The 14,691-nt window shown below is 40.9% G+C and overlaps 1 protein-coding gene and 1 long non-coding RNA gene across 7 annotated transcripts in view; both read right to left on the reverse strand.

The window, feature by feature from the left end:
* LOC309635154 overlaps positions 1-6,475 on the reverse strand; it is a 34,906-nt gene extending 28,431 nt beyond the window's left edge. Inside the window, exons 1-2 of the long non-coding RNA XR_014248672.1 lie at positions 3,962-6,475; positions 1,595-1,644 (exon numbers count right to left, since the gene is read on the reverse strand). This is a non-coding gene — a long non-coding RNA (uncharacterized lncRNA). The remainder of the gene's footprint in view (positions 1-1,594; positions 1,645-3,961) is intronic.
* A 290-nt stretch (positions 6,476-6,765) lies between these two features.
* The window catches only part of MRAP2 (melanocortin 2 receptor accessory protein 2), an 83,894-nt gene continuing 75,968 nt past the window's right edge, over positions 6,766-14,691 (reverse strand). For all 6 annotated transcript variants that reach the window (XM_082406027.1, XM_082406032.1, XM_082406030.1 and 3 more), the window contains exon 4: positions 6,766-8,347. In XM_082406027.1, coding sequence (XP_082262153.1) covers positions 7,954-8,347 — 394 coding nt within the window. In that variant the 3' untranslated portion in view covers positions 6,766-7,953. The remainder of the gene's footprint in view (positions 8,348-14,691) is intronic.

The following is a 14,691-nucleotide window of genomic DNA, read 5'->3' on the forward strand; positions in this document are numbered from 1 at the left end:
AATAACTCAGCACTAAACACTACTCAGCAGAAAAATAATAATAATAAACTATTAATACACACAACATGGATGAATCTCAAAATAATTATGCTGAATGAAAGAAGTCAGACAAAATAGAATAGATACTGCATGAATCCATTCATACAAGTATCTTGAAAAATGCAAACCAATATACAGTGATAGAAAGCAGATCAATGGTTTCCAGGGGAAGAGATGGGGAGGGAGGGATTACAAAAGGGCAGGAGAAAACTTTTGTGGGTGATGGGTGTGTTCATTGTCTTGATTGTGGTGATGGTTTCTTGGAGAAACACTTAGGTCAAATGTATTAAATTGTATACTTTAAAAGTGTTAAAAATTATTTTGCCAAGTATACCCCAAAGCTATTTTAAGAAAAAGCAATTCAGTCCTGACCCACCTCAATGCCTGACTGGAGTGAGATGATAGCCCCTCATTGTGTCTGCCTAACAGGAAGGGGCAGGGGAATTTCTCTCATGGAAGATAACATACGTAGCATCAATGGATTTTTCACTCACAATGTCTGCCAAGTAATAAAAAATTTCTAGACATGAAAAGTGTCAAGACTACATGATTGATAATATGAGAATAAGAAACATTAGACAATAGATGCAAACCCACAGATGATGTAAAGAGTTAAAAATAAAGACTATAAAATAATTACCTTTAATATATTAAAGAAAATAGAGGAAATTATGGGAAAATAGATGACAGTATAAAGATGTTCACCAGAGAAATACACTGGCATCTATTTTTAAGAAAAATCAAACTGATACTCTAGAACTGAAGATTTCAGTTCTGGAAAACATGGTGAATTGAGCTGATTTGGATCTCTTTTAAGTAAAACTTTTAGTAATGCTGGATAAAATACAACAACAACAAAAATAATATAGAGCTAACTATGAAGGCAAGAGAAGTTCCCAGGTGACATATAAAGAGGACACTTAAAGCCAGAATGGTAAGTTTGTAAGCTGATGCCACAACACTCTGGAGGGAAGGGGTTTTAATCTGCAGTGAATAGGGCTATAATGTCTATTTAGAAAAAAAAGGGTTCATACCAGATGTAGAGACTTCCTTTATAGAAACCTCCCTCATAAAAGTTATTGGATGAGCTGCCCCTTCATTGAAAGGGAGACTGAATAAACTCCACACACACACACACACACACACACACACACACACACACACACACACACACACACAGGAAAGGGATGAAGAAACTGGTGCTTCCAGGGTCTCTAGGAAAAAAAGTCTCCCATAAAAAATCTAAACTCCAAGCCCATGTTTCATGTGGATATGGAATCCAAATGTATACTCTATTTATGACTCAGGAATTCCCAAGCAAAAAACATAAGAATTCCAGATTGATCAAATTACTTACTTATCCTAAGGGATAAGCAATACAAAATTGTTCTCTAGGGAAACTTTTATAAAGCAGAATGTATGGGACAATCATAGGAAAAATTAATGCTTGCTGGAGAGCTCACACTACAGTACACGTGCATACAGGCACATACACACACACACACAAGATAAAAAATAGAAGTAAATAATTGGCCATGAGGAAGAAGTAGCTTACCCCAAAAACCAGGATGATTAGTATTCCGGAGCCTAAAATTCTGAAACAATCTAAAAGAGAGCATAAAATAAATGAGTCATTAAAAAAATAAAATAAATCACAGAAAACATGAAAAATCAGGACATCATGAAAAAAAATCAATTTTTTAAAAGAAACAACTTATGTAAATAAAATATATATAAAATTCAATGGTTATTGCAGAATATTGAGTAGAGTTCCCCGTACTACACGGTAGGTCCTTGTGGCTTATCTATTATATATCTAGTAGTGTGCATATGATAATCCCAAACTCCTAATTTATCCCTCTCCCCACCTTTCCCCTTTGGTAACCATAAGTTTGTTTTCTAAGTCTGTGAGTCTGTTTTGTAAATAAGTTCTTTTTTATCATTTTTTTTAGATTCAACATATAAGCAATATCATATGATATTTGTCATTCTCTGTCTGACTTACTTCATTTAGTACGATAATCTCTAGGTCCATCTATGTTGCTGCAAAAGGCATTATTTCATTCTTTTTTATGGCAGAGTAGCATTCCATTGTATATATGTACCACATCTTCTTTACCCATTCCTCTGTTGATGGACATTTAGGTTGCTTCCATGTCTTGGCTACTGTAAATAGTGCTGCAGTGAACATTGGGGTGCATGTATATTTTCGAATTATGTTTTTTTCTGGATATATGTCCAGGAGTTGGATTGCTGGATCATATGGTAATTCTATTTTTAATTTTTTAAGGAACCTCCATACTGTTCTCCATAGTGGCTGCACCAATTTACATTCCCACCAACAGTGTAGGAGAGTTCCTTTTTCTCCACACCCTCTCCAGCATTTATTGTTTGTAGACTTTTTGATGATGGCCATTCTGACTGGTGTGAGCTGATACCTCATTGTAGCTTTGATTTGCATTTCCCTAATAATTAGTGTTGTTGAGAATCTTTTCATGTGCTTTTTGGCCATCTGTATATCTTCTTTGGAGAAATGTCTATTTAGGTCTTCTGCCAATTTTTTGATTGGGTCATTTGTTTTTTTGATATTGCGCTGCATGAGCTGTTTGTATATTCTGTAATAACCTATATGGGGAAAGAATCTGAAAAAGAATGGATATATGTATATGCATAACTGAATCACTTTGCTGTATTCCTGAAACTAACACAACACTGTAAATCAACTCTGCTCCAACATAAAATAAATATTAAATTAAAAAATAAATAAAATACACTAATAATAAAACAATTCAAAGGGTGGGTTAAACAACATTTTAACTTGCAATATCTAGTAAGTTCATTACAATTCAAGGGCAATCTCTAAAATAATTGTTTAAAAAGAGAATAAAAATAAAGGAGCCAAAATGAAGCCTTCAGAATAGGCCAGTCACTATTCTAAAAGTTCTTTATATATTTTATCACTTAAGACTCACAAGCTTTGAGGTGGATAGTATCCCTTTTTATATATGAAGGAAGTGAGTCTCAAAGAGATTAGGTATCCTGGTGAAGACGGCACAGTTAGCAAGTGATGGAACCAAGCCCAGACAGGCATTCTCTAGACCCCATGCTCTTAACCACAACTGCAAGGTATAAAGCAGGAAAGGAGAAAAGCAAAGTAAATAGAAATCACAAAATAAAATGCTAGAAATAAAACATCATTGGTAATCACAGTATATTTAGATGAAATAAACTCACAAATTAAAATTTAGATTCATAAATTTCATTTGTTAATCTGAAACAAAGCAAAATTAAAACTTAAAACAGATTGAAAGTTTAAAAGAATAACAGAGAGAGGTCAAAAGTTAGAGATAGAAAAAAAAGATATACCAGAGAAATATTAACCAACAGAAAGGGAATCATTCAAGCCTTCCCCACGTTCACTATTTACTTGACACCCAGCTTGATCGGCCATTTACTTGTTCTGTGCCCGAGCAAAATACTGAATTTCCCAGAGCCTTAGTTCTCTGACCTGTAAATATAAGAAACAGTCTCTCCCTCCATCAAGCCAATCTTTATTGACTACTGACTGTGTCCCAGGCACTGGTCAAGCTGCTTGGGACCTATCAGTGAACAAAATAAAGATCCCTGTCCTTGCAGAATTTATATTCTAGTAGGAGGAGCAGAAAATAAACAACAGACATAATAGTCATGTGAACTGTATAGTATGATAGGTGATAAGCGCTGTAGAGAAAGAGCAATAGAATATGGTCCGGGAGATGGGGGTGCTGGGGCAGTGATAAGGGAAATGCAGTCCCCAATTTACAATGAGATGGCCAGAGTTGGCCTCATTCAGAACATCGAGAAGGAGGTATTTGCTGCTAGGGCTTCTGTAACAAAGAACCACAAACTGAGTGCCTTAAACAACAGAAATTTATTGTCTCACAGTTCTGGAGGCTGCAAGTCTGCAATCAAGGTGTCAGCAGTGTTGGTTCCTTCTGAGGACTGGAATCGACGCTGGGAGGGAGAATCTGTTCCAGGTCTCTCTCCTTGGCTTGTAGATGGCCGTCTTCTCTCTACATCTTCCCATCATCTCCCTTCTATGCATGTCTCTGTGCCCACATTTCCCTTTTTCATAAGGATACAAGTCATGTTGGATTAGGGCCCACCCTAATGACCTCATCTTAACCAGTTACATCTGCAACAATCCTATTTCCCAATAAGATCACATTCTGAAGTATTGGGGGTTGGGACTTCAGCATATGAATTTGGGGGGGGGGTGGAGGAGACACAATATGACCCACAACAAAAGGCATTTGAGGAAAGACTTGAAATAAGTGAGGGAGGAGCCATGTGAATATCTAGGGCAAGAGTGTTCCAGACAGAGAGACTGGCCAGGGCAACAGCCCTATGGGTACATGTCTGCTGTCTTCACGGGACAGCAGGGAGGCCAGTGTGTCTGGAGCAGAGTGAGCCGGGTGGCGGGGGGGACAGGAGATGAGATCAGCCGAGGGGGTGGGGGGGAGGAAAGCTTTGAGGTCATTGCAAGGACTCCAGCTTCTTCACTGAGTGAAATGAGAAGCCATTGCAGGATTTTGAGCAGAGAAGTATCCTGACTTAACTCCTATTTAAAAGGACCCTTTAAGCTTCGGTGTTGAGAGTTCTCACTGTAAGTTTACAAAAAATTAACTTAACGCAGAGGTGGCTTAGTGCCCAACAAATGCCACCTGTTATTGTTTATAAGGGTGCTGGTGGTGTCCTACCCAGATTTTACTATCCAGTGTGTTATTCCCAGCTGCTGGGGATGCTGGCCCACTAGTGCCTCCTTCTCTAGACAATTGCCCTTTGGTCAAAGTAGAAGCTGCCTTACCCTGACTGGCTTGGTTTACCAAAAGTCATGCTCCTGCCTCAAGAAAGAATGACTCTGTGATGCAATTTATGCCTCTTGTCTGATGGAATGAGCACATGTGACATATTGCGGAGACTCACAATATTCTTGAGAATGTTATACCAGCAGAAACACTGCCAACTTGGGGACAGAGAGAGAACAAGAGGAGAGAAGGCTGGCAGACTCCCCCAAATTTTACATTCAGGGAACAGGTTGATAAACTACTCAGTTACAAATACATTCTACCCTTCAAGAAAAAGGAAGGTTTCAAGGGTAGAGCTGCAGGTCCAGAGGGCAGCCATGGGCCACAGATTATTTACTGGCCTTGCAACCTAATGGAATTTGCCCAGTTGAATTCTGAAATTGCTTGGAACTGGTGACTCCTTTCTCCTTTCCAGTTTCTCCCTTTTTGAACAGGAATGTCTAGAACTGGTATCCTATGCTTGTCCCACCATTGCATTTTAGGAACAGATAACTTGTTTCTAGTTTTCTGGTCCACAGATGGAGAATTTTTCCCCAGGATGGATCATACAAAGGGTCTCACCCATACCTGACTTAGATGAATAAGATGATGTCATTTGGGACTTTTGAGCTGACACTATTTAGACTATATATTGGACTTTGATTTGATGGTGTAATATTTGAGACTTTGAAGAATGTTGGGATAAGATGGATGTATTTGGCATGTGGGATGGACATGAATCTTTGGGGCCAAAGAGAAGAATGTGGTAGGATAATTCACGCCCCCCCAAAACATGTCCTTTCCTAATCCCTAAAACCTGTGCATATGTTACCTTGCATGGCAAAAGGGACTTTGCAGATGTGATTAAATTAAGGATCTTGAGATGGGAGATTACTGTAGGTAATCCAATGTTATCACAAAGGTCCTTATAGGAGAGAAGCAGGATGGTCAGAGACAGAGATGTAAAGTGGAAGCAGAGGTGACAGTGATACAGGGCCTTGAGCCAAGGAGTGTGAGCAGCCTCTAGAAGCTGAAAAAGGCAAGAAAATAGATCTTTCCCTAGAGCCTCCGCATGGAACACAGCCCTGATGACACCTTGATTTTAGCCCACTGACACTGATCTTAGACGTCTGCACTCTAGAACTGTAAGAGAATAAATGTAGGTTGCTTTAAGCCACTGAGTTCGTGGTCCTTTGTTACAACAGCAACAGGAAATGAGTCAGGAACCAATGAACATGATATGCATGTGCTGCCTGCTGTGTGGTCATAAAGTTCTTTGTCTCTGACCCAGGAGTCTTATATCTTCTGCCAGCTTCCACAGAACTGTGTCCTGCTAACTTGCTAGCTTTCAAAAGGGGTCAAATCTTAGACCTTTCACAGTTCTTGACATTTAATTAACAAAAATGATAGTATCATCATGGGTATTTTTCTATCTTTTGAATATCCTTCAGTCTTCTAATAAATCTATTTCTAAATAAGATACCACTTAAATAGTTTTGAATCTTAATAATAAATAACCCATGGTTTATATTTTGTTCCTTAAGTTATTAATAATAATATTTGCATTAGTAAAAGTTATTAAAATCAACGTTTTAATGAATGAAAATAGCAAGTTTAATGAAAATAGCAAGTTTCTTTTTGCAAGACTGTGTGTTAACTACAAGAAATGTTCCATGCTTTGTCCTACTGTTTAGTGTTAGAGTCTTAAAGAATAATATTTTCCTCAAAAGACATTATGGGAAAGGGGTTTCTTTCAGTGGAATAATTCCTAAATGAAATCTGGTGCATGACTCAGACCACTGGGATCCTAGAGACGATAGAAACTGAGACACTATAAACATGGAATCATTTTAAAATGAAATGAAAAATTGGATGTGTGAAAACAAAGAAGCTGAGAAAATTCTGGTGCAATAAATGGATTTATTTTTCAGCTTAAGCAAGACAGGTGGTAAACAAATCCATAATGAAAACGCCACCCAGAGTTTAGCAGCTGGCCATGCATGCAACGTGACTGCAAAACCAAGTCGTTTCCAAAACAGTGTGCAGGTTTGATTCCTTCATGAAATTAACTCTGGGTTGCCCCAGGCCACCTTGAATATCTGTTGATGGGGTATTTATAACCCATTCACCATCCCAGCTCAAAGCCCACACACTAGCCACATGACCATCACTTCCACATCTGCCAGGTAAACAGACAGCCTGGCAAATAGCACTCTCCTTGTTCACTAGCCAATGGCACAGTAGCGCGACCAGACACAGTTACACCAACACAGAGACACAGGAGGCACCTCCCCTCACCCAGCTGACAACCTTCCATACATTTCTGGGGACAGGATTGTCCTACAATGTACCATGAATTGGTACTCATCCCAGGAGAGGAGGGGCAGGGCTGTCTTCAGGTTTGAGCATGGGTGGCTGGAGGGTCTCAGAACTGCTGTTTCAGCACAAGCAATAGAAATGCTAGCCACAGTGACCATGAGAAACGAGTCTCCTGACGTCCCGGTAGATGCTCAGGCCCCTGACAAAAGCTGGGCTCGGTTAAGGGCTGAGTGGGAGTTACAGACCTGGGGGATGCTACAACAAGAGCTAAGAGGCAGCGCCCTGGTTTATTCTGCTTTGGGTATATCCAGCCTCATCCGAATGCAAAATCATAAATTCACAAAATATTAGAGCTGGAATGGATCATCTACCGCGGACTCCACACCTTACAGTTAAAGAGGCGGCAGCCCAGAGAGGCCAAGCAACTTGCTGAAGGTAGAGCGTGGTAGTGGCAGGTAGGAATGCAATATGCCAAACCCCATTCAAGAACGCTGACACTGAATACGTGGCCAAGTTTTTCAATGACAAGGAGGATGAGACAGTGTAAATACTCGGTTCCCCAAAAAGCCCCAAATGTGTTTAAAGGCATAAACACTCAGCTTAATCAGCATTCTTCTGAGGGGGCTCTCTTCTCTCTCTGTCTTTCTGTCTCTCTGTCTCTCTCTCTGTATCTCATACACAAACACACACAATCTTGGTGAATGAAGATTTCTTGCTATACAAAGACAGACCCAACATCTTCAGGAAGACACTTTACAAAACATGCCTCTCAATCCAAGTCTTTGTGTGAGGTCTGGGCAACTGGCTTATTTTCTAGAACAATAGGTGGTTCTGAAATCAGGAGATCATCTTCCCCAAAGGAGGAGTTCTGGTCCGTGTGGACGAAGTTGGGGATGTCAAATTTCATGAGCCTGTTCAGCTCTTCCTCTGGCCGTCCACTGCGTCTGATGGCTTCCTGGAGTTGAACTTCACTGTCGAGGGCTGTGGTCTGGAGACCACCTTTGGCCCTGTCCAAGTGGTCCACTTCATTGATGTAGCAGTGAAAGAGGGACCTGGATTCCTCATTGCCCTGTCGAGAAAAGACCTTATCTGGTTCCAGTGGCCTTCCAAAGTCTGACACAAAGCTGTTCATTCTGAATCTCTTCTCCGAAGACTCTGCATTGCTGTAAAGAAAAGCAAAATAAAAGACTGCTTACACTCCAGCTTAGTTACCTGCAGAAGCATGGTTTTCGGCATCTATGGAGTGCAAGTCCCTGTACACAGCATGCAGACAAACATCAGAACTGAGAGACGTCACTTCTGAACATGTACAAATAAACCCAAGGCAAAAGTCACAAGGTGAGGGCCCTTGGACCATCCTGAAAAGAGACCTTTCGCTGAGGGATCCTTGATATTCTGCATCACACACCAGTGTTTCTCAGTGGGACCCTTGGATCATCTGCATCAGAATTACTTGAAGTGCTTCTTAAAATGCAGGATTCTGGGTTACAGTCTCTCAGGATCTCCGGAGGTAGGGACGGGTAGTCTGTAGTTTCATAGAATCCCCAAGGATCTCTACTCGTGGTCAGGTTTAGAATCACTGGCCGACATCAGGCCGGCCTGAACAACAATACTATCTCACAAGGGTGAGTTTCATGTTTGTCAAAGCACTGTCATATCCATTTATCTCACCCCATTCTCAAAACTGACCCGTGCTGTCACTTAGGCCAAGAATTATTATACGTATTTCACAAAGGCATAAGCTAAGGTAAGGAGGGGTCAGATTTCCTGCTTGATTGACACAATCAGTGATAAGAGTGTGAAAAAACTCCAGTTCCTGATACCTTGTTTCATTCAGTGTGGAACAAATTAGCAATTCAATGGTAATAAATCGGTGAATGGATGAATAAAATAACTCTCAATGAGTCCCACGAGTGCCTGACAGAAAGAGCAGGGGCAAACTGAATAACTTGATAGCCCACCTACTTTAATCACCATCCTTTCCAGAGTTACAGAAAGGCGACTCCCACACAGGTAGTGACTCTGTAAGGTGAAGAATCATGTCTGAACACTTGCAAATCCAGGATAGAACCTGACAACAATTAGGCTCCGGAGTGTGTAATCTCAGTGATTTCCGTTCTTAAATCTCTTCTTTCCCATCCCATCACTCAAGATACAGCACTTATGACCAAGTTCTCATGGGGCAGGGGACATGGAATCAAGTTATGGGTCTGAAAAGTCTGATCTTAAAAACTAACCTCCAAATTATCAAGAATCACCTGGATTTCAGGGCTCAGCAATTCTAGAAGCTTTGCAATCCAGGCAGCGGAGGGACTTTTATAGCAGATTTATCTCCTGCTGTGATGACCTGGGTGACATCAGATGAGGAATTCCTCTCAGAAGCCTGAGTTTTTCCTTGTAGTGATAAGCCTGATTAACCAGTCTCGCTGCCCACTCCGCAAGGTGATGTGAAGATCAATGATTGACACAGGAGTACAACATTCACTAGGTCATGTATTCAGAATTCAGAGAAAAATCATTTGAGAGAGACTGATGGAATTCTATTTTAATGCAAATTTAATAGGAATAGGTCTTATCTTATCTTTCAGTAAGTGATTTTCTTCCCCTTGTTGTCATTTCACCTAAGTTTAAAAGATGTTTGAGAACAGCGATGAGTGTGCCAGCAACCTGTGACCCAAGAAGCTAAAATGTCACCTAGGAAAAGAGGGGATTAACATGTTTGGAAAAAGCATGGTTAGGACTGCTGGGGTCACACCATCCCCCAATTCCAGGCTAAGGAGCTCTGAGTTCTAGCTTTCCAGCTTGCCTGGAGCATCAGCTGAATGTGAAGGCCGACCCAGAAACCCAGCTGTGTACAGCAGCTCTTCTATAACCCAGGCTACATGTTCTCAGGATTAAATTGAGTCCATTGACCACCATCCATGCCGCTTGCTGAAGAACGAAGGTACAGAAGACCAAGCGTGTTCTGCCCCTCCCCAGGGCAGAGCCCAGGGGATAGACACTAAGATGCCTTCCCTGTTTCACCCCCGCTCTTCTCTCTCCCCATGATCTCTGGGTGTGGTAACAGTGCAATCTGTCTGATTCTCCCTCCTTGAGAACAAGGGAAAAGCCCATCTTTGTTCTCTTAGAGTCTGGTAAACATTACTCAACAGACCATCCTGTTCTTCCTCTTTTGTTTCCCTGACTGATAAACTAAAAAACCTGTATGTGAAAAATTGTGATCACGGACACAGCTTGCTTCTATTCAGTTACTATTCATCTCATTGTTGGGCAATATTTACATACTGAAATCCATAGATCTTAAATGTAAAATTCAATGTGTTTTTATTGATATATACACCCATGTAACCACCCTCCCAATCAAGATATAGAATATTTCCTTTCTTCTGGAAAGTTTCCTTCTATTCAATTTCCAGCCCCTTCAGGTAACACTGCTCTGATTTCTATTTCCATTGATTAGCTTTGCCTGTTCTTGAACTTCCAGTCAATTTCCACCTCCCAGAGGCAATCTGTTTTGATTTTTATCACGGCAGATTAGTTTAGCCTGTTCTTGAAATTCATACAAATGGAAGCATGCAATATATAGTCTTTTGTGCCTGTATTCTTTTGCCCAGCATTATGCTTTTGATGTTCATCCATGATGTCGCATGCAGCAATAGTTTGTCCTTTTTCTTGCTCAGTAACATTCTGTTGTACAAATACACTACAATTTGTTTATGCATTCTACTGTTAAAGGGCAATTTGGGTTGTTTCCAGTTTGGGGCTGTTATGAACATTCTTGAAAAGTCTCTTTGTAGATACACGTTTTTACTGTTCTTGAGCAAATACTAAGAGTAGAATTACTGGGTCGTATAGTAGGTGTTTCTTAACTTTATAAGAAACTGCAGAGTTTTCCAGAGTGGTTGTATCATCTTACACTCTCTCCACAACGCATGAGAATTACAGCTGTTCCACATCCTTGTCAGCCCTGGGTGCTCTCCGTCTTTGTAATGTCGGTCATTCTCGTGGGAGTGACATGACACTCAGTGTGATTTTAATGAGCATTTCTCTGATGTCTAATAATACTGAGCATCTTTTCATGCCCTTATTGGCTATTGGTTTATCTTCTTTTGTGAAGAGCCTGTGTGTGAGACTTCTGCCCGTTTTAAAATTGAGGTTATCTTTTGTTATTGATCTGTAGAGGTTTTGTCATACATTCTGAATACAAGTCTTTTGGTAGATGTATGTGTTGCAAACATTTTCTCTTGACCTATGACTTGCATTTTCATTTTCTTAAAGATGTCTTTTGATAAGCAGAAGCTTTACATTTCAGTTAACTTCAAATTATTAACTCTTACCTTCTATGTTAGTGTTTTTTATATCCTCTCTAAGAAATAATTGTTGACCCCCAAATCACAAACCCTTTGCTTTCTTCTAGAACCAATACAATAGCCATGAACCACAGATGGCTATTTATTTAAATTTAAATTAAGTAAAATTTAAAATTTGGTTTCTCAGTCATATTACCCACATTTCAAGTGCTCAATGGCCACATGTGGCCAGTGGCCACCTAATTAGCAGTACAGAGAACATTTCTGTCATCATAGAAAGTTCGATTGGACAGAGCTGTTCTAGGAGCTTCTACTTTGGGTTTATGATCTATGTTGAGATAGGGGTCAAGGTTCATTTTTTCCCATATGTTTATCTTGTTGTTCCAGCACTGTTGTTTAAAAAAAAAAAAAAACAAGAAGAACTTTCTTTTCAATTGACCTTATATAAAAATCATTGTATTTCTACACACAGGTAATGAAGGATAAGAAAATGAAAAAAAAAATTCCATTCACAACAGCGTTCCTCCCTACCCAGTGGTTACCCAGACACTGAACCCGCCAGCACCTCAGCCTTGGACTTCTCAGCCTCCAGAACTGTGAGAAATAAATTTCTGTTACTTACAAGCCATCTAGTAAATATCTATGGTATTTATAGGAGCCTGAACATACGAAGACAATTAGAAAATTCAGAATCACCAAGAATTTTAGTGCCTTTCATTATTTTTGTCACATTCCTACCTATTCTATATTTTGTCATCATGAAACTGAGATCTAGCTAGCATGTTTGCAAGAAGTTCTCCTGTGTCATCCTAACTTTTGAAAAATGACAACTGTTTATTTTGATAGAACCGTAAAATCACTTGTTTTACTTATTTAAGAATCTCTATTCCTCATTTTCAGCTTGTTATAAGAAATGCAATTTGGACCTAACCTATTGATCGCGACATCCCCAAACTCCACCAGCCAGAGTAAAAAGACTGTTCAGACTGTTCCGATACTTGGTCTTTTCTTCTGCTCACTCTGCGTTGTGTCATGTATTGTCTGAACCTGTGGGATTCTCTGTACCGGAACAGAGATCCTCCATCGTGAGCACCCATCCAGTCCTCTGGCATTTGCAGTGCATGTCACTTGCTTCCATGACACTCCCCTACTCACAAAACTTTCATTGATTCCCCAGACTCTTCTGCCTGATCTTTCAGACCATCCTCTCCCACATCACATGGCCTTTCCAGTGTCCGCTCCCCCCAGCCCCCTCGCCAGTCGTACCGTCCGGCCACATGGGACCTGACTGTCCCCCTCTGAGCCTTTGCTTGTGCTGTTCCTCCTACCCCTTCTCTGTCAAAATCAAATACATCCTTTTCTGTCCAACTCAAATGTCCCTGCCTCCATGGAGACTCTCTGATCTCCCAACAGGAACGAATCTGCCCCCCTCTGTGCTCCTTTCGATTTTACTGACCTCGCCTTACAGGATGCAGCCCTTCCTGTCTCATGTCAGAGCTATTTGGTATGATCTTTTCTCTCCCATATACTGCTGTGCTGTATGCTATTCATCTTTGCATCTCTCAAAGGGCCTTGCCATCATTCGACCCTCAATCAACGCACCGGACGGCTGTATCTGCAGGTGGTCCAGAGCCCTGATTCCTGTGAAAGGCACAGCCACCTCCAGTGTTTAGGGATGTGCTCCTTCCTCTGTGACCCTACGAGAAGTCAGGTCAGGAGGGCAGACTTCTCCCACCTTCGCTGGCAGAGGGAAAACACCCATAAGATTCTGGGTTATTCCCTTAGGAATTTTCCAGATTTATGATGAGTTTTTACAAATGGAGTGCCTGCTGCTGTACTGAGTCTTAGCATGCCTGACTATCCTCAGGTTCGCCCCAGTCATGAAAAGTGATGGGGAGTCCAGCCTGTGGGAACCTAGTGTTTCCAGCAGTCACTTTCAGTGGACTTTTAGAGATGCGTAAGCCAAACAAAAACCTGCTAAACTCTGTGATGAACCACCAGTGAGAAAATAATAATAACCACTTCACAGGAGCCATAGCCTGTGCTGAGAGCCTTATCTCATGTAACAAGCCCTAACAGAGGCACCAACCAAACCCTTGTGTGTGTGTGAAAGTGCCTTTTGGTTGCTTTCATTGGTAGTTCCAACTTGCCAGGGAGATTTCAGTCTCTCTGAGGCAAGAAAGATTCTACTACCTTAGGATGACCCTCAGTACACCCATAGCTGTGTACTCAGGAAACACCTTGTAACTGATGGGGAATTAAAAAGTGACTCCTGAACAAAGGTGTATAACTTGAATCAGATACATAAAGCAGTTGGATTTTTTACCTGTTGATATATGGAGACCTTTCAGAATGGCGGGTCTTCCTTGGGAACCACTCTGCACTACATCTGCACTTAGCTGGTTTCTGTGATCTTGGTCATTATCAAAGACCTTGAGCACAGACATTCTCTCGCTATTAGCTTTTAGGTGCGTTGTACCCCTCCTTTGGTGAGGGTCATATTCAGATAAATTGCAACTCAAGGTAAAATGTAAGTTCCATTTTTACAAGGTCATGAGCAATCCTGTCCTCACCCCTAAAAGAAGACCATCCCCACCTGGACAAAGTGCACTTAGCAAAGGCTACAAAAGGAGGGTATTTGAGGTGTATGATGTCTGGGGTTTGATCGCTTTTTAAAAAAAAAGTCCAAAATATTCAACATAAAAATGTGGTCCAAGCGTTTCCCGTACTCTTTCTCTCTGGCAGATTTATGATAATGGGGTTATAATACTTTAACAAGACAGTAAAGAGAGTAAATAGCTCCTTAGCGGAAAAAGCACAGGAAAAATGGTTCTTTTATCTTCATTGTCTTTAAAGGATCCAGGTAAGAGGGTTTTTTTTCCCCACACACAACAGCAGATATTCCATGAGAAAAATAATCCCCATTAAAGCGGCTTCTTGGACCTAGAAGCTTTTACGAAAGGCGATGTCAGCTTTATAAGAGTCTTTCTCCCTCTTTGGTCTGCTTTATGAATGCTCACTCATATCTGGTTCTTCTCTCCTCCTGGGCACACAGATTACCCTGCCCAGCCTGGCGGTCAGGTGGGTGTGGCTAGTTCTGGCCAATGATCTGTGAGAGGAAGGCGTGTGTGCCACTTCCTGGCAGAAGAACAGAAGGGCAGGTGTGAGATCTCTTCATGCCCCCTTCCCTGTCCCAG

Source organism: Balaenoptera borealis (assembly GCF_965194805.1).
Source record: "Balaenoptera borealis genome assembly, chromosome: 9".
NCBI classification, from domain to species: domain Eukaryota; kingdom Metazoa; phylum Chordata; class Mammalia; order Artiodactyla; family Balaenopteridae; genus Balaenoptera; species Balaenoptera borealis.